Source organism: Cucurbita pepo, chromosome 12, assembly GCF_057944985.1.
Source record: "Cucurbita pepo subsp. pepo isolate OVF chromosome 12, ASM5794498v1, whole genome shotgun sequence".
NCBI lineage: Eukaryota > Viridiplantae > Streptophyta > Magnoliopsida > Cucurbitales > Cucurbitaceae > Cucurbita > Cucurbita pepo.
This window is the reverse complement of record NC_141809.1, coordinates 1555517-1580529: the sequence shown is the minus strand read 5'-3', so window position 1 is coordinate 1580529 and position 25013 is coordinate 1555517. Positions and strand designations below refer to the sequence as shown.

The following is a 25013-nucleotide window of genomic DNA, read 5'->3' as shown; positions in this document are numbered from 1 at the left end:
TTTTTCTTACAACCAATCATTTATATGTACTGTTCTCTTGTTTCTCTCATCAACATTTCTTCTGTTGCATCAAATAATAATAAATTTATTTATTTATTTTAGACTTATTCAAAAAAAATAAAAAATTAAAATTTTAAAGTTGTATTAAACATAAAATTTTGAATTCTTTTTTAACATTTATAAGAGACGAATAAATGTAATTCGCTTTGAATGAGATTTTTTTTAGATGAAAAATTTAATACAGTGGAATAGAGGTCAGACTATGTATTCTTAAAATATATTAATTTTTTTTTTTTATTTTATAGAAAACCGAGGATGATATAAGAGTTAAATACGAGAATCTTTCCCCGGGTAAATGATGGTTAGAAATCCTTTCACGTGAATGTTGAAAATCCTTACACGAAGAGGACCATGCTATATCCACTATATTTTAAGCTCCCATTATCCACTATCTAGTTATTTAAAAAAAAAAACATACAAGATTAATAGAATAAGTTAAAAAATGTTGGACCGTTTGGTGTTTATTTTAAACTACCGATTTGTGAGATACCAGATTTGTGGCCACAAACCGAACACAAATGACTTCGAATCCAAGTTTCTAAATTTATTATTGGAATTTTAAGCTTCAAAATATTAGTATTTAGAAAAAAGAAAAAAAAATTGAAATTTCATTTTTAGAAAATATGTTTTCATTGAATTATGAAATTTAAATACAGTACAAAATGATATGAATTATAAAACAAACCTATGACACAAAGTTATTTAGTTGCTAATTTCCACTAATTAAACTTCAACAAAGTCTAGGCTCAAATTTGATAAAATTGAAAGACGAGAGAAGTTTGATACGGTTTAAAATATTTAGACGAACCCTAAACCCTAAACCCTAAAAATTGTTTTCCCTCAAATTTAAGTGAAAACAATTTTTAATTTAGTACGAAAATTTTGCCAAAAGGTAAAGTAATTTCCCTAGTTGCTCACTTGGGCTTTCTTTTCACCAAGTTGCTGACATAAAACGCTGTCGTTTTGTGGTATTTTTGTGGGCCTACAAAGGCTTAGAGAGAGGAAAGCCTATTGCTTTTCCAAACCCCATTGGGCCCACAATAATAGGCCTGGAGAGAGAGAGAGAGTGAGAGGGAGGGAGAGAGAGAGGGAGGGAGAGAGAGAGGGAGCGAGAGAGAGAGAGAGAGAGAGAGAGAGAGGGAGAGAGAGAGAGAGGGAGGGCGAGAGAGAGAGGGCATGATGTTCCCTCTGTTCCAAACCCAAAAGTTGAATTACTTTTTCCAAAATCCGCCATTTTTCTTTTTTAAACATTTTCTCACGAGGTCTCAAACCCAAACCCCAATTTAGATTTCTTCTTCTTTCCTATGAATATTTAACCTCGAAAATGGTGGCATTGCCCACATCTTGGAACTCTAAATATGCATTTTCTTTTAGGTTCTTAGTCTAAGAAATGTTAATAATTACGAGTCGTAAGTGTCATGATCGTGTTGGTTCAAACAGTGTTTATGGTCGCATGTCCGATGTTCCAATCAAACTTGTCTAGAATGTGTTGTCTATGACCACATACCCGTTCCAAATTTATTTTACATGCTTTCATCTTAATAGGTCTTTACTATTTCATTCTCTATTAATACGGGGTTTATGATCATTCACCGAACTCATGTCTAGACCCGACTAAAATACCCCAAAATGTACTACATGAATTATATCCGTATAACAACTTTCAAGCTTACTTTCGAACTCTCTTTAAAAAATCTCTCAATGCTCACGTTTCCTTAAACATTCCTCACAAACGAGCAAGCAACGACATTTTCTGCAACGTCTAAATAAACGTCACACAACCGCTGTCCCAGTGTCGCAATAGTGCAATTGTGACAATAAACACATCTCCTCTCTTCATTGTCTCGAGAAATATAGCAAATTTTCAAAAATAATTTTTGTTTTTAAATACGAATTAGAAAAAAAGTTTAAATACTATTATTTTGACCTGAACTTTCATATATATTTTATTTGAGTTTCTTAAAACGTGGTTCCCAAACATTCATTACAAATTAAACATAAAATCTATTTCTACTTTATCCACTTTCAAGCACTTGCTTACAAGTTTATATCGTCCAACAAACAAAGATAATAAAATAAAGCACACGCATTCTAGATAAAATGATTTACAAAATAAAAAGAAAAGGATACAAAAATTTAGACACAAAAACATATTACTTGAATGTTTGGGAACCATAAAGAAGAACACACTATGAAAGTTCAGGAAAAAAACAGATTTAAACTTTTTAAAAAAATGCATTAATCAATAAATTTAAATCAATTTTCCCTTTCTTTCGTAAAAGTTCAAATATTTTTTTTTATTTTGAAAAATATGTTTGAATTATGAGCGCCTCTCTCTCTAAGCTATACGATATATAAGGGTACCGAGGGCGTACCTTAAGAAGGTCAGAGGCTGATTGTGAGGGGCACCATATGACCATCCAGGCAGCGAAATCAGGTTCAAATTCAGTAGCTCAGGGAATAGAGGTTCCGGTTCAGTCGAATTAATATTTCATCTCCCTTCTTTCTTGAAGGGTAAACTTTTCAATCAGGAAAAGGGGAAGGAGTGAAGTTCGTAAAATTAATTCTTCCTTTCTTTTTGTAAAAGTTCAAATAATTTTTTCATTTTGAAAAATATGTTGAATTATGAGCGCCTCTCTCTCTCTCTAAGCTATAGGATATATAAGGCTACCGAGGGCATACCTTAAGAAGGCCTGAGGCTGATTGTGAGGGGCACCAGATGACCATCCAGGCAGCGAAATTAGGCTCAGGTTCAGTAGCTCAGGGAATAGAGGTTCCGGTTCAGTTGAATTAATGTTTCATCTCCCTTCTTTCTTGAACTGTAAACTCGTTCAATTAGGAAAAGGTGAATGAGTGAAGTTCGTAAAATCAATTCTCCCTTTCTTTTTGTAAAAGTTCAAATAATATTTTTTATTTTGAAAAATATGTTGAATTATGAGTGCCTATCTCTCTCTAAGCTATAGGATATATAAGGGTACCGAGGGCGTACCTTAAGAAGACCAGACCTGAGGCTGATTGTGAGAGGCACCAGATGACCATCCAGGCAGACAAGTGCAATTAGAGGGTACCAAAAAGCTTCTCTTCTGCATGCACTGATAATGAGAACAGGACAAGCAGGTGCACACTGTTTCAAAATAAAAATAAAATATAAATAATCTATTAACGAAAAGAAAATATAGCACAATGATTTTGGTGTTCTTAGGTAATCATTAGCTTATGTGCCTATCTTCTTACGTGACAAATCGAAGCGGGACGAAGGGCAATGGCACGAAATGCACGACGCGACGGAAATATATGGGTATGTATATTTCCAGAAAAACCTGTTACACTAAGACCCACAGAAACACGTATGGGTTAAGGGTTTTTTTAGATGGTACAATTTCAAAATTCTTCAAATAAAATTCCTATTATCTGAAAAAATAAAAATAAAATGGGATATGTGAGGAAAACCAAATGGGATTAGACTGGTTGCCACTGAAAACCACCATATATATATATATATGTATGTCTATGAATATGTATGTATGTGTGTGTATGTATATATATGTATTTGATTTGTCCTTAACTTGTGGCATTTACCAACTATATTTGTTCTGAGGCAAGAGACAAGAGACAGACAGAACACTTCCAAGGTGTTCCACAAAATGTAATCCCGTGGAGTTATCTGTTCATTTAGGTAATGAAATGAATAGGTCAATAAATTCTTTTAGAAACTCAGTAAACAGGAATCGGACAATTATTATAGCAAACAGACAAGTGTTTTTCATTTCACTAAAGGGCATTTTTTTTTTGTTTTTTTGTTTTTTTTTAAGCTTATCCTCTGTGTGTATGAAGATAATTTCAAGCACTCACCAATTTGGCGCTAAATTGGAATACTCGACGCCCGTTTTCAGCCAAACTCGGGGGTGAATTGGGTCCATCGTCTCTTTTTCAAGAGCATATTTTTCTATCAAAATATTAAGAGAATGAAATAACAAATCAGAATACTACAATTTTTTTTAATAATAACCTAAGAATTACTGTGTCTTCTAAAACTCATCTTGGTCCTCAACAAGCAATAGATCTTTCTATTTGGACCCCTAATTTCATGCTATACGCTTCAATAAAATAAGATTGTTAAAGAGTACAAACGAGCATTGCAACAAAGTGACGAGTGCAAAATTCTGCTCACCTGAAGGATTTATCTGCTGAATTCTGCAGCAGCAACTTGTTCGTTGACCGGTGTGTTGGGTCTTGGACAAAATATAATTCATTAAGAATATACAAGCCTGATCATAGCAGATATGTGAAGAAAACCAAATGGGATACCACTGAAAATCACGATATATATATATATCTATATATGTGTATATATATATATATACATATGTATATGTATGTATATGTATGTATGTCAATGAATATGTATGTATGTATGTGTTTATGTAGGTATGTCAATGAATATGTATGTATGTATGTGTTTATGTAGGTATGTCAATGAATATGTATGTATGTATGTGTTTATGTAGGTATGTCTATGAATATGTATGTATGTCTATGCATATGTATGTATGTGCTTATGTATGTATGTATGTGTGTGTATGTATATATATGTATTTGATTTGTCCTTTAACTTGTGGCATTTACCAACTATATTTGTTCTGAGGCAAGAGACAAGAGACAGACAGGCACTTATCCAAGATGTTCCACAAAATATAATCCCCTGGAGTTACCTGTTCATTTAGGTAATGAAATGAATAGGTCAATAAATTCTTTTAGAAACTCAGGAATCGAACCATTATTATAGCAAACAGACAAGAAGTGCTTTTCATTACACTAAAGGGCATTTCTTTTGTTTTTTGTTTTTTTTTTTAAGCTTTGCACATTTAAAGTGCAAAGTTTAGAAAAGTAGAAGAATGCGCTGTGTGACGCATGCAAACTAAAACATGGAGTTGTAGAACAGTGAAAAAGGCAGTTCGTAATCTCCTTTTTTTTTTTTTCCTTCATCTTATCACATGAATCAAATACTACAATAAAAATGTAGCCCGCTATAGTAAGATTACATACCTGGGTCGAAATCTCAACTGGAGCTTTAACAGCCGGATAAATGCTGACCTGAACGAGTAAAAAGGTTTAAGGAGTTGAGGAACAACTTTCAGTTCCATATGGTATAAAAGGAATGTTAGGATCACACAACAACACATACACACTCGATCTAGATTAACACAAATAATAGGAGAGAGAAAATGCACGAGAATTATTGACTAAAGGTTTATATTGATGACCTTAGTATATAGTAAAAGAGAATACAGACAACGCAAAAATTACATTTTCAAAGCATTGACGGGGAGTATATATATATATGGTTTCAGTTTATATATAGCTTTGACATATATATGACCATTTTCCATAAAAAGTAAGCATTTCAGACAACTTGCTATACACTATGTCTCAAACTGGTACCTGCCAACCATCATTAATCCTAAATATGGGTTTACCCATCTACGAGATGTGCGTGCAATGCCTTGTGAACATATGAGACATAACAAAAGAAAAATATTGATGATCGTGCGGAGCAGTTTTGTTTTAAGTAGAACTTCCGTATAAGTAGACAAAAAATCCCAACATACCATCAGACAAGCACTGATAAGTAGGGCATTTCACTAAGTATTTCCGCCTTGTACACGAAGATAGTTATATAAAATCATTTTTTGATGTCTTGATTTTTAACACGAGCAAAAGGCAAGAGGAAGATGCAGAAGGTTTCACGCCATGGCATTCATCAAGCTATATCTATAGTGGAATTCAATCATATGAAAATTACCATGGGTTGGAGAAAATATTTTCAAAACCATGATCAATCCTTGCACAAATTCAACATTCCATCCATTTTTGAGTTGTTATATATGTGTGTGTGTGTGTGTGTGTGTGTGTGTGTATTAAACTCGCTGAAACACCCATCTGGAGTAAAAGTACAGAAACTCGCGAGCCATGGGGACAGAACATGTCTACAACATTCTATGATGGCAGAATAAATGATAATGGCAGCAAATATATGATAATGGTAGGAAACATGAGGTCATTCAACTTACGAGGAGGGGAGAATGTTGGCATGAGAACCTTATAACAAGATTGAGCTCAAATCTAAGCAATGAAACGTTGTAATGCTTAATAGTACAGAAGAAGAGTTTACCTTCGCATAATTGTATGCCTGCCAGCAAAATGGCTCCTCTAGTTCGACTGGAGGAAGATCCTTACTCATTTTCTCCATTAAAAATTCCTCAATACTGACCACATCGCTTGCGCTTTCAGCCTTGACATCACTATCTGCCTCCTCTACACTAGAAGAGGCAGAACTTGAAGAATGCCAGCTTTGGATTTGCCAGGGTGAAAAACCTGATAGTTCCAGGAAAAGTTGCCTCAACACTTTTTCCCAAGAGCCCTCGTCCACTTGCTAAAATTTTCTACTCAACTGAATGCTCGGTAGTAGAAACTGTTCCAATTGAAGGAGTTCCATCGAAAGATACAATCCTTCTAGGAAAGGGCATAGTTACAGTACAGAATTCCATAGACAGAGGAGCTTTATAACCTTCCATCAGGCACAGCTTGAACAAAAAAGCACCTTTATCCTCAGAGACCATGGATAATTGGTAAAAATCCTTTAACAGGAGGCCCAGAAGCACACATTGCCTGATAACGCATTAAAACAAAATTACCAAGTGGGGGAGACAACATCACAGCTTGCTTATCTATGCCATGTTCAGGAACTTGGGCACAAGGATGGAATGAAAATCCCTCAATGTGAGTCTTATTAGACCCTGCAAAGGGGAAGGAAACATCAGGCAGTCTTTATTAGAACTTCTTTATATGACCACAATTTTTTTTTTCTGAATTTTGAAGGACATAACAACAAATTACAGCATATTTCCATAATTCCGCTATGCATTCAGCCTTCGTCAAAAGCAATAACAGAATACTTTGTGAGAACAAGATTAAACAACACACGTTGTGATGACAAAGATTTGCATTTACTAAATCGTGAGACCAGCAACACCTGTTAATCTACTGCACGTGGTAGATTATATTACATTAAGTGATGACGAAGACCAGTGAGGAGAGAACAATGCTTATATTTAGCACGTCCTCAAACCAGTAACACCAGAAAATCTACTGTATGTGCTAGATCGATATTACATTTAGTGATGACAAAGTTTTGGGAGAATAAGATCACAGCACACACTTAATGATGACATAAACTTGCTATAGATTGATATTCCATTTGACGCACATCACAACAGTGACATGAAAGCTTGTGCACTACAACTAGGCCATCGACTTAGTAGAAAGGAAGGAATAAACTACTTCCTAACTAGTTTTTGAACAAGCAAAAAAATATATAGGAGTAGAAGTGAACAATCTCAACTAACCTCTTCCTTCTCTCAACAAATGCAGCAGCTAACTCAGAATCATTCGGAAGTAAACCCTAAACGCTAGACGTGAGATCGTCTGAAGTATATCTATCATTCTCGGTCTTGCATGCTGTTCGCCACCGCCTCTCCACCACTGGAAACCTCCTGTAAAGGAAAGCCAAAAGTAAACTGTATCTTCATGATCTCGCGTCGAAGAAGCAGTTAGAGAATCAAATAGAGGTGGAATCTCGGAGATTAAGCTATTGAAATATGAAGAAAATAACATTATTGAATATACAACCACATCGTTTGCCTTGCAGCAATTTTTCTCGCATTCAACCTCAAAAATATCCACCGAAACATCAAAATCAAAAGCAAGTTAACAGTGAGAAAGTAATTCTATCCTTCGAACGATTCCATGGAAAGAAGAAACAAGTATTCATCATACAGGCAGGCATCGCTAATTCGAAAGGAAAACAAACGGAAAAATTCTAAAATAAAAAGAAAAGATCGAGCTATTCAATTGAACATGAAACTGAGAAAAGGATAATCCGTTAAGAATGAGATAGAAAATAGAATTGGAAATGTCTGTATTATCATTCATATTGATATCCTTTAAATCAGATACAAGCAAGAATATAAAAGAATTAAATATTGATAATAAAATAAAATATACTCTAAATCAATTTATAAATGGAAGAATATTAACATATAATATCTAAGATATATTCTATAAATAATATATTTCAACCCTCCCCTTCAAGTTGGAGAGTGTATGTCAATCACATCCAACTTGTCTTTACCGTACGTCAATAACACTCAAGTTGTCTTTCACTCTTGTCTTCCCAATAATGAAAATATCCGTAAAAAAATAGACCGCCTTTGATTGGTTTGCATTTTTAGACTTTCAAGAAATTATTGAATTTTCAAGAAAGATGCCAGACTCAGAAATAGGCCGCAATGATTGACTCGAGGATTGGTAACTTGTCCCATTTAATTTGAATTGGAACAAGTGAATATCCTCCATGATCACTTCTTGGTCCATGCATAAATGCTTTAGTAGATAATAACACCAAGATCGGTGCTTTAGATCACTTGAGAGGCTGTGAAAGAAAATACGAACATCTTGAATACGTCACCTTTGAGCTTGGTGAGAAATTTGAAGATGCTTATAACGTATTATTGATATTGGATGATCGGCGTAAAGGCTTCACTAATTGAGTTAGGGTTTGGCTTTAGGTTTAATACTCCCCTTGGACTCTGAGTCCAAGGAGGTATTAGGAATATCACGATCGGTGCTCTGATATTAGGAATATTAAGATCGGTGCTCTGATACCATGTTAAGAATGAGATAGAAAATAGAATTGGGAAGGTCTGTATTATCATTCATATTGATATCCTTTAAATAGGATACAAGCGAGTACGGAAAATATAAAAAAATTAAATACTGATAATAAAATAAAATATACTCTAAACCGATTCATAAATGGAAGAATATTAAGATATAATATCTAAGATATATTTCATAAATAATATATCTCAACGTAATCAGATGAGGAAATCATAACCTGGAGAAAATAATAGCGTCGTGAAGATCCAAATGGCTCTGATGCTGCAACAATCAGGCACTGGCTTCTTCTCCGCAACGGGTGCTCAATAACGGTCCGAAGAATGGCTTATATAAGGATGGATGCAAACGACAGGGCGTCTATTGGTTTTGCAACGGGCAAATCCATAAAAAAGGAAAATTCCAAATTTAAAGTATATTATTTTGCAGTAAAAGTGAAATTTTCTATTATGTTTGAGTTATAGGGAAAATTAATATTTTCCAGCCGAAATAAATTTAGATTAATCAAATTATGACCTGAAATTTAAATATTAACTAAATTAATATGGCGTGAATGATCCCCAAAATTAAACCATGCAAATTTAATCGTGGAATTTATTAATGGATTAAGATATTATGAATCAATTAATTGAGTTCGAACATGATAGCATTTCAATTTTAAATATTGTCTGATCAAGGATGGTCACATATTAATCACGTGTTTAGTGTCACAATCGCACTCTTGTGGCAGTGAGATAGCAATTGTTATAACTCAGTGAACAAGTTAGTCGGTGATAAACTCGAACTTCACAAATAACATTGGCGTATACTCGAGTAACATTTGAAAGAAATATTTTAGAAATACGCTAAAAACAATTTGAAAAAAAGAAACAATGTTATAAGCTACAAGCGATTAGACAACAAAAGTTTTGATAACATATAACCCGAATAGAAAGAATTGACAACTAGCCATATCCCCATATAGTACATTTTAAGGACATTTTAGCCTGATGAATGTAGACATAATTTTGGTGAATAATCATACACCCCTCTATTGAGACAACATGAAATAGTAAAGACCTATCGATGAAAGCATGCAAAAGGGACTTGAAACGAACATGCGGTCATGAACAACACGCCCTGGACAAACACGACTGGAACATCCGACATGCAACCATAGACAACACGCTTTAGAAAGCATGATCATGACATTAGCAAACAGAGTTATATGACTGATGAAATACAAATATATCTAATAGTAACGAAGCACTGCTAAGCAATTCAGGCATCATGTCAAAATAGACGACCTTTTTTCCAACGAACCACACTTTCTGACCTCCAATCGAACTAGGAGCACGAGTAGGTAGACAACTAGGAAAGATGAATCACTACTCTCACATAAAACTAAAAAAACAAATAATGATAAAATATAATAGTAAAAAGATAAAAGAAGTAATAGCCTTAAACCTTTGTTTAAAGAAGAATATTCATTCTTCGTTCATGCTAGAACAGAGGCATCAAGATCGCCGCTTAATTGTACTCTATAAATTATTATTATTAACGATGCTAATTAAGTAAAGCATCAATAGCTCTGCCAACATTCTCTCTTGACAAAACCATTGCTCCCATGATGTCTTCTTTTGCATTTAAATATTACAATGAAAGATACAGCACAAAACAACAACTAATGGCAGCTGAAAAGTGAAACAATAACAGAATCTTACTTGAACTTAACCATCATGAACACGAACATGAACACGAACACGAGAATGTGATTTAGAGGTCCATGCAAAGGTAGGAAATAACTGAGCCCGCACGTCGTTTCGTTCTCTCGCTCACCTTCCATTTCTCGACCAGAATTTTCTTTATGTTCGGGCAGCTAGAAACGACAGTGGCGACCCCAGCTGCGGTAATGCTGGGACAATAGACCATGTGACACGATTCGAGCATGGAGCAGCCCTTCACTAAATGCATTATACCTGCATCGGTTATCTGGTGACAGTGAGACAGTACCACGTCCTCAAGCAAGGGGCAGCCTTCTCCTAACTCAGCCATTGCCATATCTCCCAAGTTCTGTCCAAAGATATTGATTTTGTTTGGATAAGTACTAGCAGATTCTGAGAAGTTCATTTCGACTAAAACGTTCGCTTCGAGTCTCGCCTTCAGAGAGAGAACGAGGGGCATACCTCAAGAACGCTTACGTCCAAGAAACTCAATTGGGGACAACCTCTAGCAATGGCTGCGATTCCGACGTCACCAATGCGGTGGCACCCACTAACATTCAGTTGATGAAGGGAACATCCCTTGCCGATGGCAATAAGCGCCTCATCGCCAACCCTACGAAAAATTAAAACCATGAGATGTTGAGGGAGGGAGGCAAGGAGGGGGATAAGAATGCACCTATCACAAAATCTGAGGCTCAAATCTGTGAGGAGATTGCAATTCTCTCCAACAGCTATAATTCCTGCATTCCCAATCTAGCTCCAAAGAAAACACTTCATTAATAGTGAAACTTCTTCCTTCCCACTAGAATGTCATATCTTAATGCAGATTGATAAAGCTCAACCACATCCAACTTGTTTTATCAATTGAATGAAGAGAAAATACCTTCTACAAATAGTATTCTTGATTATTTCGTATAAAGACCAGATATAAGAAAATCAAATTCTATGGTATCGGAAAGTGAATGCCCAACATTAAGCTCAATAGATAAATTGTGGCCAACTTTTCGAAGTGTCACTGAGATAATCGATAATATAAACGATGATATTAGTTGTTCTTTATTTCTCTTTTTCAGAAAAAAAAGAAAAACAACTAATTTGGGCAGCCATCCTGCTAAACTCAATCTAGTTATGATCACTAAGAACAGCAGTAAGACTAAAATATATATCGATATATTTATTAAAAATAAAATTGAAGCAAAAACTAGGACCTGTAATAATGATTTATATGATTGATGCAGTAGACGAGAGAGAGAGAGAGAGAGAGAGAGAGAGAGAGAGAGAGAGAGAGAGAGACCTCATAGCATCGTCGAATATGGAGTTTCTTCAAATTTCTGCATCCTTTGGCTATACCGCATATTGCCTCATCTCCAATTTTCGAGCAATCTACCAAATGGAGAGCTTGTAAGAACATGCAATTTTGACCAATTCCAAGAAGACCAGAGTTAACAATCTTTTGGCAATACAGCAAAGCCAATTCAGTGAGTTGGCTGCAAGATAGGGAAAATGAAGAGAGATTCAGATAGAAACAACAAAAACCAGATAACGACCAGGAGAAAAATTACTGTGATTAAACAGGAACGGCCATTGATGCACCAGTCGGATGCTTGCTGTAAATGAGAATCGCTCCACGGAAAGAACCCACCCAACAACGAGGGTAATGCAAGTATTTAGATAATAAATCTAGACAATACATCCATCTGAATATTCTAGAAATAGTTTCAGGAGTTGGAAAGAAACAGTACGGGCAAGATTTTCCGATGGATTCAAGTCCCATGGTTCCAATGTTGTGGCAGCCATTAACTTCAAGATGTGTTAGTCCTTTACAACCAGCTGCAACTGCTTCCAAGCCCATATCACTCAGGTAATAACAATCACTTAGAGTGAGATTCTTTAACTTCTTGCAGCCTACTCCAATGGCACGTAGTCCCCTGAATCATTAGAAAAATGTGGGTGGGTAAATAAATGAAGAATGCTGAGATCAAGATTCTTCCTGATGCTGGTATCTGTCAACCATTAACACACACATAATTTGGAGAAGAATATCAAACATAATGTTCAGTGCTCAATGAACTCAAAGGCTGCATCTGTAATCTTAAACCAAGGGGAAAAATCCCCAAATACTATAATTCCTTGGCCTTCAAATAAGAAGCTGCTTACTCAAAAAAGGGTAATAGATCATCATAAAAATGAAGCGTGTAGATAGAAATAATCAGAGTTTTTTTTTTTTTTTCCTGATTAAAAGAAACTTACTTGTCTGTAAATTCCTGAAAACTGTATAAAGCCAATAGTTCCAGAAAAGGACACAAGGAGCCTACAGCTACCAAAGCTTCGTCTGTGACATTTGTACACTGTAGCTTCAAAACTTTAAGAAGTGTGCATCCTTGGGCAAGAGAAAGCACCCCTTTGTCATGGATAACTTCGGAATCTAGCGATATGGACTCGAGATATTTACAGTGCATGCCTACAGCTTCTAGTGCGACATCCGTTATCTTGGCACAAGCAGCCATACCAAATGATTTTAATGATTTCCCACAGCCACGGGATAATTCAACCAAACCAACGTCAGTCAGCCCTTCACAAAAACGAAAATTTACATCTTTGAGTAGTTTACAGAATACCCCAACTGCAGCTACACCTCTATCCCCAACATAGCAACCCTAGGAAACATCAGAGTAGAACAAATACTTCTCAGAAGGAACATTGACCTATATTGTAAGTAACCTTGAGAATAAGAGGCATGGGTGGCAATGCATTGGGGAAACTATGATTATTATTGATACAAGCCTCCAGACATAGTTAGTCTTAAAATAAATTCTGATTCAGTAAAGCTAGACATCAGCTAGCAATTCCAGCCGAAGAAACCCCATTACGTTACAAAATTCCAGTCAAAAGCCTGACTCAGAAATACTTTCAGCTAGTATGCTTATATATTGTCAACTCAGCTATCCGACTAGGATAAAGCCGTTGGTCACAAAAGAGACCAAGTTCTATAGTGGCAGTACTTCAATAAGTGAAGACCGTGTATAAGGTTGTGCAATCTGTCTTTTCTGAAGCCATTTCTATATATAAATGCTAAATGACACAATGCAAGGGAATGGACATGCCAAACCATGATGGCCACCTTCCTACCTAGGATATTAAATATCTATCATGTTAGCTATCACCAAATGTTTAGGCGTCACCAAGCATGAACACCCACAGTTACGAAAAACAAGAAGGTGAAAAGAAAAGGAAAGACGTGATGTGCCACCAAAATGAGTTGAGTTTCGAAAAGATAACTGTAGAACGCAGTAGATACGCAACATTAAAGACCAGGGACATGATTCTTGATTATCTGGAAAAACATCTAATAACAACTATTTTTAAAATAATGAAAAGGTTCTTTAAATGAATTTCAAGCTATCAATTCCACTAAAAGTTCACATCCGTGATTTAGGGATTTTTCTTCCATAAATTAGGAAACTAGACTACGAATTACCTGTAGATCCAGTGACTTCAAAAATTTGCACTTCTCAGCCAGGGATGTCAAGCCCTGACTTGAGATATTCGAGCACCAAATTAAGCTCAGTTTCTCAAGGTTCGGAAAACCTACAGAGAGGGCAATTAGCCCAGCATCAGACAGACAAGAAGACTCCGGCGCACCTTCAGTCCTAGTATTATGAGTTGCATGATGTGATTTAAATGGCAAGCGCATGACTTCATTGCGCCGTCTTCTTCCCTGCATAGACATTCCCAATAAAATTTTGACATCTTTACAATACTTATTCAATTTCAATACTTATTCAAGCTTAAACTTTTAGTTTCATTAAATGAAATCTTTACAATTAAACAATCAGAGGAGTTAATATCATCACAAAAATGACCAAAAAAACTAATGAATGGATCATCCAAAACAACCAACATAATATCCATAATCCAGCCAATTTAGTGGTTATAAGAACATTCAAACCCAGTTGGCATTGACATAATAGGAATATTTCGTCTCGGTAAATAGAATAGAAAGATTCATTCTCCTATTCCTTCTTAACTGCTCATTCACCTATTTATTCTTAAACTCCTTATTCTGTTCCTATTTCTTCTTGAACGAGGTAAAGCATATTCTTTCTTCCTCCTTTACAGTTGAGCATATGAAAGAGCTAAAAGCAACTATCGGTCTCACTCCTTCAAGCGCGTAAAACTAAATGTGAGCTCAGGATTATAAAATCCCACGCCTATTTATGAATCTAGAAGATAGTAACTCAACAAACAAAGGTGATTTGTCCAAATCGAGGGTTCAATTGATGAAATTAAAAAAACTTCAAAGTTTTGACGCAAAAACCTTAGCAATGAATTTCAGCTCCCTGAATAAGACAGTTTCTCGAGCTCTCTAGCATAAAAGGATGGGTTGGGTTGGCCTAAATCAAACTTGCACGGTAAAGTCCCCTATTCAACATTGAACCATTCTGCCAATTACTCCCTCCTTTTCTTCTGACTTAAATGCACACCACTATTCCCCAACGATACGTTCTTAAATGAGCACTATTCCAGTTCACTCTCCAAAGTACTCGATAAGCGGATCAAATTCTCCAATTACACATAATACACTCGTGAAATCAAACCAACAAGCAAAATTCCAATCCTAAAAACTCAGAAATGGCATCATCCATAAGCCAAAATGAATATCAAGTAGACAATTGAGGTCAAAATTAATGGCTTACTGAATGAAGGGGGAGAGATATCGCCAAGCGCTCGTCAATGTGGACATTTTTTACATTGACGAAACGGCGAGCTAGGAGCTGAACAAAAAGGTCGGGGCTACCCGTTGCGCCAATTCGCAGAGTGGTTCGGCTGAGGCGCTCGAGCTTAAGCCAACGCCTGCAGACGAGAGAACAAGCATCTCGACTCAGCTTCGAGTCAAGGCACCGGAAGATCTCAACGATTAGTTCGTCAGGAAGGACCGTATTGATCCAACCATGGCCACGCATCGAGTACGATGAACTTTCAATCTCTCGTCGCTGGAATTTCAGACCGGAATTTGTTGGCATCAGAAAGAAGCAGAAATAAACAGCGCGGAGGGAAATCGGAGGAAGGCATTTATATCTGGAGGATCGGTGGAGTCGGCGGTTTGGCTGGAGAGGGAAATAAGTAATTTACCATAATACCCTTGTCTCTGTTGATAACTGCCAGCACGCCATGTGTCCACGTGTCCACCCGTAACTTTCCTTTCGTCTCATACAATTTTCTGCGAAAAAAAATCAATTAAAATATTATTTTTCCTACAAAAAAAAAAAAAAAAAAAAAAAAAAAAAAAAAAAAAAAAAGATATATATATATATATATATATATATATATACGGATTAATTACTACCATCTTAAATATCAAATATTTACAAGTTACACTATATAATTATAAATATAAAATATTTTTAATTTTCGTAATAATTTTTAAAATAGGATTGTATTGTAACTCTATTTTTTGAGTTGGTCGAGTTGACTCGATAAAAAAAATGTCAACTACAGAATCACCAGAATTGCAGTCCAACCCAGTCACTGTGGTTTGGTTGATAGTCTAAATTGGTCAAGTTCTATGATCATATGAACACTCCTAATATATTCTACACAACTTTAAATATGACGACATTAAAGTTAAAACACAATTAAACTCGAATATCGTTTTCTTTATATTAAGTTTTTTAATAAAAATAAAATTTTCACGAGGATTTAAAAACTAATAATTTAAAGTGTATTTATATAGTTTATTAAATGATTGAAATAATTAATAATATTTAAAAATAATAATAAATAAAAATACTTTAAATGATTAGAGAATAGAACTTAAAAATAAATAATAATAAAATCCACATAATTAGGCATTTATGTATTTACTTAAAAAGAATTAAAAGGGAGGACGACAATCGTTAGGTCAAACCGATGCATCGGAAAATTGACAACCATCGAAACGACGTCGCTTCAAGTCTGTCCATGACAGGATCATCCAATTGGTTAAACCAAACAGCCCGCATTGTTCTTCCCTCGTCGAGTTCCATCGTCGATTTCGTAAGCATACGCTATACTCGGGAATGATAATGCAACGTTTTTCTTTTTTGGTTTTCATTGATTTGATTATTGAAGATTAAAAAAATGTGAATGTTTGGTTGAAGATTCCGTCAGAATTTTACAGAGAAGCTTCAGGAGGAAGACGAAGAAGAAGAAGAAGAAGAAGAAGACTCCGACCAGCGGCGCTTCTGCTTTTCTTTGATTCGTTGCGCTTCTGCTAATTCTGAAGAATTCACCGAAGATCGCCAGGGAAAAAGTTGAGGAACGACGGTAGGAACTTGATCTGTGCTATAGATCATGTCGTTCTCATTCTTCAAGCCATCAAGGCCTAAAACCCCCCAGGAGGTGGCCAAATTCATCAAGGACAGCCTTATGGCACTCGATACCAAAACCGTCGTCGAAGTTAAAGCTCTTGAAAAGGTTCGTCTCATTTCCTCGCATTATGTAACCAATTTTTCTTTTGGTTGGGGATGATTTGGACTTACTTTTAGGTTTACAAGAATTGTTTGATGAAATTCCTTTGCCTCCAAATCAGAGGTTATTAAACATTTGAATGATCCTTTGCCTCAGGCCATGGAAGAAGTTGAGAAGAACTTCGTAATTATGAGATGTATGCTTATTGGAGACGCGGAGGTTGAACCGAATGCGGATCAAGTTTCACAGCTAGTGGAGGAGATATGTAAAGAGTGTGTTATCGATCTTCTAATTCACAAATTGCCTGTTCTTGGATGGGAAGTAAGTCATGTCTTAACATTTCTTACAGTTAATCGCCAGGAAAAACGTGTATCTTAATCATTCTTCAGATTGACAATGTTTCTTAATGTAGGCAAGAAAGGACCTTGTCCTTTGTTGGTCCATATTGTTGAAACAAAAGGTTGGCACCACTCATTGCTGTGTACAGTACATTGAGAACCATTTTGAATTGTTAGACTTCCTCGTTGTGTGGTAAGTTCAAGAATATCACTTCCTGGATTTGTTCATATCTGTTTCAAGTCATGAATTTGTTCATCTGCTGAATATAGTGATACATAGCTGCAAAAGTAATGATTTCTCTTGTAGACAATGTGATGATTTCGAAGATGGCTTTGTTTTTTTGACCAAATTATATTATTTGTATAATTTCTAAGATCATTTCTCGGGATGTTCTATACAAGTTCAGTACTACCATTTGCAGTCGGCTTACTTCTTTCCCGAAACTTATTACGTGCAGCTACGACAACAAAGAGATTGCTGTGAACTGTGGAACCATGTTGAGGGAATGCATTAAATTTCCAACTCTTGCGAAGTAAGATGCATGTTCTTTTTTCACACTGACCGTCAAGGTTTCAACAATGTGCTAAAGTTGGTACTACTTCGTTCATCAATAATAGGTTGATGCTATTTATAATGTACGAAACGAAATTCTACGATGCAGGGAAGTTCCGTAGTTGGTCCTTGCTGACAAGATTGTTAGGAAGTATTATACAAGTTTTGAGTAGAAAGGACTCGTTGCTCGTATTGTGGGCATGCTTTACAGTCTAGAAACCTTATGTTGGCATATTTTTTACACTTTTTTCCTTGAATTTTTGGCACTAACTACTATCATTCCTTCATTCTTCATATTTAATAATCCATCGCATAGTTGCTGTATGTATTCTAAATTGCCCCAGCGTCTAAGACTTGTATTTGATTTTCATGTGTCTTAAACCCATTTGACTAACTCTGTTGAATACGAACCCCACTTTTAGAACGAATTACCTTATGAATTCGAACAGAAGGTTACACATGTGACATCTTTTAGAGAACTCAACAGTGTGATTTTCCAATCACTACAAGTTATTGTTAGTGAGACTCTCATTGTTAGATGAGAAAGTTGTCATTTCAGTTTCTAAGAGGGAAGTTCATTTCTTCACAGTTTATTTTTGTAGTGATTTCTCAGATACATATTGGAGTCTGCATGTTTTGAATTGTTCTTCAAGTTTGTGGAGTTACCAAATTTTGATGTTGCATCGGATGCATTTTCTACTTTTAAGGTTAGACATAAGTTGCTGGTATTATATGTTTTCTTTATGATGCAAAATGTGTTAGATTTGATATCCATAGTGCAAACTTGAAACAAGTGCATTTCTGGCAGGACCTGCTTACCAAACATGGAAATATAGTTTCCAACTTCTTGAGCGCTCATTACGATGAGGTACGTTGTTTCATTTCTTTTGACCATTTTATACGTATTCTCGGTTAAGACTTTACTTATGGTCTCAATTTTGCCACTTCGAATGTCGTAATCCTCATTGTTCAATTTGTTTCACCTCCATTCTTTCTTAAATATATTGATTTAGCCCAATGTTAATCAAAAGCGACTAAATCCAAGGACTGGATTTCCAAATCGACCTGTATAGTGTTACGAAAATGGCAACAGTTATGATATTGTGTAGAGCCCTGCTCTTCTGGAATAGAAATGAACATATTTCTTTGAGTTTATTTTTATCCTTCAAGTTATTACTATTTGATTTTTTTTTATGACTTCGTTTTTGGTCATATAATGAGAGATCATTTTCCAGTTCTTTGACAGATATGAAACACTCCTGACATCTTCCAATTATGTAACTAGAAGACAGTCATTGAAGGTCCATTCTCATGGCGGCTTTTTAGTTTCCTTTTATATGGCTATAAACATAATTAGACAATGTTCTGAAGACAAATGTTTTTTTGAGCTCAGCTTCTGTCAGAATTCTTATTGGAATCTCCAAATTCCCAAATAATGAAGCGATACATTCTAGAAGTTCGGAATATGAAAGTGATGATGACTCTATTAAAGGTAGTGATTACTAGACTACTTATAGAATTTATCCAAGTTGTTCAACAGTTGCTAGCATTATTTTCCATGGATGCTCAAGCATTTTCCCTATTCTTGGCTTTTCCAAGCAGGATTCTAGCAAGAACATCCAACTGTCTGCTTTCCACATATTCAAGGTATTGTATGCTTCTCTTTTTTTGGACTTTGGTATGCCCGTAATTATTACCTTGTCGAAGGATGTATTATCGTCGCAGTCGCCTTTTCTTTGCATCTTGCTGGTTTATCAACCTTCCGGATTCAGCACCTTGAAAATAGTTCAAAAAGTTCTGTTGTTAAAGTAGTGACATTAACCATAGCATGAAACTTCAATAAACATTCAAATTTTGAACACTATATATATATTTGGGATCTCTGGAGTCCCATGCACCACATTAAGTTTCCATCCCCGGAACGTTTCACCCTCTCCTAATCCGATTCTGTGTGACGTGAGATTTTCAATTGTTATGTTTTCAACCTGGAGGCTTGACTTCAGAGCTTTTTGAGGTCGCTGACAAAAGTTCCTTCTCAAAATGGTGTGGACCATTGTGATTTCCTGCTACTTGATGATCACCATAGAGTTTAACAGCAAATGGAAATATTTAGAATATGAATAAGGCAATTGGTTCCATGATTGCCATTGTATAGTGGCTATAATTTGGATAATTTTGTCCAACTTTTTTGCAGGTTTTTGTCGCGAATCCTAATAAGCCACGCGAAATCAAGGTTATTCTAGCGAAAAACCACGAAAAGCTTCTGGAATTGCTTCATGATCTCTCTCCTGGGAAAGGTTCTTAGTTTAAATGGCAGAATTATCGTCACATTATATGCTCTCTTCTTAAATGCTTGATGCTATGCTAGTTGAAGTTCATTCATCATGGTATCTGATTTTACTACAGGTGCTGAAGACGAACAGTACGAAGAAGAAAAAGAGTTGATCATCAAAGAAATAGAAAGAGTTTCATGCCTCCAACACCTTGCTCGTTAAAATCGTTATCCCACGTCGTGCTTTATCCCCCCGAAACCATGCCTGTTGAGAGTGAGTTTGCATCTAAAATGCACGAGAGATTGATTATTTGCCAAAGCACAAGTTATTAATGTATAAATAATTTTCTTTACTGTGAAACAATGTTGTTGCAAATTGCAAATTGAAGAAGGTGTCTGTAATTGATATTGCTTGAAGGCACTTTTCAGCCAAGAAAATGCCTGCCCATCTCTCAAGTAAGTGTCAATTGTTCAACGTTCTTCTAAGATGCAAAATACAGGTCAAACAAGAAGAGAGGAATTGCTGGTGTTGTAAGGAAACCGATCAGATTTCCTTTTTAACTGATCATTTGGTTGCAATTTACCAGAATTTTACTAGACCAGCGGTTTAAAATGGGAAAGAATAGAAAGGATTGATGAACTAAGTAATATCAAATCTTTTCATTTCAATAGTACATTTGGATTTTTTTTTTATTTTTTTATTTTTTTATTTTTTTATTTTTTTATTTTATTGATGTTTAATTACGAGTTTAGTCTTCAAATTTTACAAGTTTAATTCATAAATTTTGAGATTGATATATATTTGATATTTGAATGTCAATTTTTTAAGAGCAAACTTCCTTCTCCTCAATAGACTCGAATATGGAGTGTGGTTGTGGTTTGTTCGATAATTTCCAATCTCTTTATCATTGAGAAATTTGGATATTTCAAAACTTGAACGTAAGTGGAACACTTTATCTCTTTATCAACGTGAATATGGCACAGCAAGAACATCGAGACAACAAAGTTGTGCTAGTTGTTTGACAGCTTCTTGTTTGATTCTTATATCTCTATCAATGAAATGTTTGAATTTTTCATTTTCAAATCTATATGAATATTCAAAAGAGAAATACTATTCCCACTTAGATCAAGACATAACTTTTACTCGTTCAAATAATAAGAATTAATATAAAGTACGGTCAAGAACAACGAACCTCTTTTGTGATATAGACCTACATTTTGCAAGTTGGTCACTACGAGCAATTCTTAGAGCCTATTAAACATTTATTATTAAATATTTTTTTAAAAAAATCGGACAATTCAAGTCAGATTGATTTAACCTTATATTTGAAAACAATCAATATGTCTAAATCTAAACAACATAATCATTCAATACCCTTTTTCTTTAATTAAAGAAAAAATCAATACTCTCTCAAATCCGACTTATTTTTTAATTTTAAATAGCTGAATCTAACAAATATCATCCAATCCCAATTAATCCTTTTCTGAAGAGGACAAAGAAGCAAGAACTCTGAGCAAATTCGACCAAAGTATGAGGAGAAGAATTTACAAACAAAGCATTATGTATATATAACACAGTTTAGGTGAACACATTGAACTAAAATATCAAACTTCATTCAGTCAGAATAAAAACTAAAAGCCAACAACAAGAACATTGTTCAGAGTATTATGTACTATTTCACCAACAGTTATTTTTAAGCATTTATATAATAAAGCAACCGCATGATGGAAGCTTGAGTTCAGGTAGAGAAAACTCTGTCCACCTTAATTGTCTCCCTGTCTCAGCATCCGCAAAATGGTCAGGAACAAGTTCAGGATATCCAGATAAAGAGTTATTGCAGCCCATATGTATTCATCATATGTGAAGCGCTTGATCAGATTGTCTGTATCATATATAATGTACCCCGAGAAAATTATCGCACCAATTCCACCGTAAACGGCAGTGGAGGTAGGACCGAGAGGGAAGAATGCCTATAATACACAACATAGCATACACTTATGAGCTAACGATTTGGTCGAAGTTCAGTTAAATTTTATCGTGGGTACCCAGCGAGGTAAAAGTGATAAATATAAAGCTAGAGTCAGTAGGGCCACTGTGGAGTAAAGGGGCAGAAAATGACCTGAATGAAGCTAGTAAGAACGAGGATCATTAGGGCAGTAAACACTTATGAGCTAATGATTTGGTCGAAGTTCAGTTAAATTTTATCGTGGGTACCCAGCGAGGTAAAAATGATAAATATAAAGCTAGAGTCAGTAGGGCAACTGTGGAGTAAAGGGGCAGAAAATGACCTGAATGAAGCTAGTAAGAACGAGGATCATTAGGGCAGTAAACACTTATGAGCTAATGATTTGGTTGAAGTTACGTTAAATTTTATTGTCGGTACCCAGCATGGTAAAAGTGATAAATATAAAGCTAGAGTCACTAGAGCAACTGTGGAGTTAAGGGGTAGAAAATGACCTGAATGAAGCTAGTAAGGACGAGGATCATTAGGGCAGTAAACACTTATGAGCTAATGATTTGGTCGTAGTTACGTTAAATTTTATTGACGGTACCCAGCGTGGTAAAAGTGATATATAAAAAGCTAGAGTCAATAGAGCCACTGTGGAGTAAAGGAGCAGAAAATGACCTGAATGAAGCTAGTAAGGACGAGGACCATTAGGGCAGTAAACAAGAATGGTCCAAGATAGCTGAAGTCCTTGCCCTTCTTTGAGGCCCAGAAGGTGTACCCGGTTAAGGAAGAAACTACTGCTGAGGTCAAAATTAGTGCTTCAAGCACAATCCTTCCTGCAATCACCAGCACAGAATCATAGATTTTGATCAACACCAGGACATTTAATCAAGCTCACATCTTATTAGCAAGTCTGAACAGTTTACTGTAGATACTAACCATCGGTGTTAGCACAGCTAACGCCAACTGTGAGGCTAAGTGTAGTCGTAAAAAGTCCGAGGAAGACGAGGTTCAGAGGGTGCTTCTGCCTATAAATGTACATGGGCCACAGTACTGCAAATATTTGGAGTCATTGAATGATATTTTACCAAAATGTTAACTAAGAAATGAAACAATTCACATAAAAAAAATTGATGGAAAAATAATGTTTTTGGAATGGAAGACAAAAAACAAAAAAAAAAAAAGAAGCTGAAAGGGTACAGAAATATAAACCAAGGAAGACAAAGGGTCTCCAATAAATTTCAGGGAGCAACTCTATTCGAGAATCGAGAACAAAGGAGTCAATGATATGGGGATTGCAAAGTACAATATTGTAACAGCCCAAGCCTACTGCTCGTGGATATTGTCCACTTTAGCCCGTTATGTAACACCGTCAACCTCACAGTTTTAAAAGGCATCTATTAGGGAGAGGTTTACACACCTTTATAAGGAATGCTTTATTCCCCTCTCCAACTAATGTGGGATCTCACGATCCACCCCCTTGGAGGCCAGCATCCTCCTTGGCATACCACTTAGTGTCTGACTCTGATACCATCTCTAACAGTCCAAGCCCACCACTAGCAGATATTATCCACTTTAGCCCGTCATGTGCAACCATCAGCCTCACGGTTTTAAAACGCGCCTAATAGGGAGAGGTTTCCATGCCCTTATAAGGAATGTTTTGTTCCCCTCTCCCACCGAGGTGGGATCTCACGAATATATAAGTTCCTAACAAACTGCCCCTTCTTAGAATTGATCTGGATAGATATGGTACGCATCAAAACCATATAGATGCAAGGAACTAGAATGATATATGGAATACACCCTTCCAAATTCAAGAAAAAAGTCACTCTGTTTGAGCTTCATCCATGTTCAAGATGGCAATGTGCCAACCAAAAGATGATCCAGCAAGTCACGAATTCAATAAGATAATTAGCCTTGATCCAATAACGAAAACCAGGGACGAATCCGAACAAAGGACTTTTCATCCGAGATCAAACGAGGAAGCAGATTGCACAGAGAAAAAAATATAGAAATATATCATGAAACACATGATCCGGAAACTACTTTCGAACATTGACACTTTCTCTTGCCAAAAAATAAAGAAATCGCCGACTGCATCGAAAATTTCTGATGAAATTAAAGAATTCTAGAATTCAGGAACGACACAATCTTATCATCAATCGGATACCAAATTAACTATCTTAAAAAAAAAAAAATGGATGCCAATCTAAGAAGACGAAAACAGCCAGAGATTAATCGCTCATTCCACACTGCCAATTCCGATCCAAGTCATCAAAGAAAGCACGAAAAAACCACAAGATAAAATTGATCCACCGAAAAATCATAAAAAGAAAATTCAGAAACGATTAACAAATCTATAAACCAAGACCTTTCAACTACGATTCGGAAATGATAGACTTACAGAATAGGGGAAGGAAGCAGAGGAACAAAAGAAGGCCAGAATTTCCCCGGAGAAGATCGTTGATCGGAGCGTACAAAACGGTGACAGAGGAGACGATGGTGGTGAGCACGATCTGCGCCGCGAGGATTCCGTAAACCTTACGAATGAAACCCCATCGAAGCTGATTTTCGCCATAGCTCAAACCTGGGTACAGGGTCTCCCCTGATTCTAGATCTACTTCTCCACCCTTGTTACTCACGCCCGTGTACCCAAACATCTCTCTGGTTCTTGCTCGAAAATTTTCTTGCAGATTTTCTCGAGAAAATTTCTCTGTAGACAATTTATCCTCGGCTCGATTGGCCACCACCACCGATAAGAATGCCGACTACTTAGAATTTTAGTTACCGAGCTGTGACCCTTGAGCATCACAGCCCCCTTCTGGTCGTTGGATAATTGGAAAAAGTTTGTGTCGGTGTTCCAGATCCGACGGTCAATATCAGGGTAGTGACTTGGTGCTCATTGACACGGCTCGCAACTTAAAGCTTTTATTATTATTCTTATTATTATTT

At 35.9% G+C, this 25013-nt stretch overlaps 4 protein-coding genes across 5 annotated transcripts; 1 reads left to right on the top strand and 3 right to left on the bottom strand.

Annotated features, from left to right (window-relative positions):
- Positions 1-2858: 2858 nt before the first annotated feature.
- Positions 2859-6970, bottom strand: LOC111806984 (AP-5 complex subunit mu). Its single transcript, XM_087129120.1, is given in 7 exon segments — positions 2859-2879; positions 3050-3184; positions 5107-5154; positions 6233-6433; positions 6435-6695; positions 6697-6857; positions 6958-6970. Coding segments are annotated over 7 exon segments (840 nt in total).
- Positions 6971-9602: 2632 nt separating this feature from the next.
- LOC111807355 (uncharacterized) lies at positions 9603-15578 on the bottom strand. 2 transcript variants are annotated; one of them, XR_015423194.1, is made up of 9 exons: positions 15197-15578; positions 13978-14217; positions 12750-13156; positions 12242-12427; positions 11794-11986; positions 11176-11252; positions 10962-11112; positions 10500-10848; positions 9603-9929 (listed from the first exon to the last, which is right to left on the bottom strand). XR_015423194.1 is itself a non-coding variant. In XM_023693053.2 (8 exons), the coding sequence occupies exons 1-8, from the start codon at positions 15521-15523 to the stop codon at positions 10552-10554; spliced, it is 1878 nt and encodes a 625-aa protein (XP_023548821.2). In that variant the 5' UTR covers positions 15524-15578; the 3' UTR covers positions 10301-10551. The 2 variants fall into 2 exon arrangements, 1 of the variants encoding a protein (XP_023548821.2); XM_023693053.2 differs by lacking the exon at positions 9603-9929 and having other exon boundaries at positions 10301-10848.
- Positions 15579-16496: 918 nt separating this feature from the next.
- Positions 16497-20568, top strand: LOC111807601 (Mo25 family protein). Its single transcript, XM_023693393.2, has 11 exons — positions 16497-16955; positions 17106-17270; positions 17362-17480; positions 17746-17820; positions 18454-18547; positions 18649-18708; positions 19076-19141; positions 19234-19332; positions 19443-19487; positions 20035-20137; positions 20247-20568. Exons 1-11 carry the CDS (start codon positions 16833-16835, stop codon positions 20333-20335), a joined length of 1038 nt encoding a protein of 345 aa, XP_023549161.2. The 5' UTR covers positions 16497-16832; the 3' UTR covers positions 20336-20568.
- A 1136-nt stretch (positions 20569-21704) lies between these two features.
- Positions 21705-24802, bottom strand: LOC111806723 (BI1-like protein). Its single transcript, XM_023692160.2, has 4 exons — positions 24466-24802; positions 23001-23114; positions 22740-22897; positions 21705-22083 (listed from the first exon to the last, which is right to left on the bottom strand). The coding sequence occupies exons 1-4, from the start codon at positions 24719-24721 to the stop codon at positions 21877-21879; spliced, it is 735 nt and encodes a 244-aa protein (XP_023547928.1). The 5' UTR covers positions 24722-24802; the 3' UTR covers positions 21705-21876.
- Between the last annotated feature and the right edge of the window lie 211 nt (positions 24803-25013).

Bases quoted from the DNA above. Each gene is read 5' to 3' on its own strand.
- LOC111807355 (XM_023693053.2), bottom strand. From the start codon at position 15,523: ATGCCAACAAATTCCGGTCTGAAATTCCAGCGACGAGAGATTGAAAGT. The intron at 11,987-12,241 runs GTACTGTTTCTT...CCTATCTTGCAG, and splicing joins TCCATCGGAAAATCTTGCCC to CCAACTCACTGAATTGGCTT. The intron at 11,253-11,793 runs GTCTCTCTCTCT...CTTTGGAGCTAG, and splicing joins ATATTCGACGATGCTATGAG to ATTGGGAATGCAGGAATTAT.
- LOC111807601 (XM_023693393.2), top strand. From the start codon at position 16,833: ATGTCGTTCTCATTCTTCAAGCCATCAAGGCCTAAAACCCCCCAGGAG. The intron at 16,956-17,105 runs GTTCGTCTCATT...CCTTTGCCTCAG, and splicing joins AAGTTAAAGCTCTTGAAAAG to GCCATGGAAGAAGTTGAGAA. The intron at 17,481-17,745 runs GTAAGTTCAAGA...TATTACGTGCAG, and splicing joins TTAGACTTCCTCGTTGTGTG to CTACGACAACAAAGAGATTG.
- LOC111806723 (XM_023692160.2), bottom strand. From the start codon at position 24,721: ATGTTTGGGTACACGGGCGTGAGTAACAAGGGTGGAGAAGTAGATCTA. The intron at 22,898-23,000 runs GTTAGTATCTAC...TGGTGATTGCAG, and splicing joins TAGCTGTGCTAACACCGATG to GAAGGATTGTGCTTGAAGCA. The intron at 22,084-22,739 runs GTCATTTTCTGC...TGTGTATTATAG, and splicing joins TCCTTACTAGCTTCATTCAG to GCATTCTTCCCTCTCGGTCC.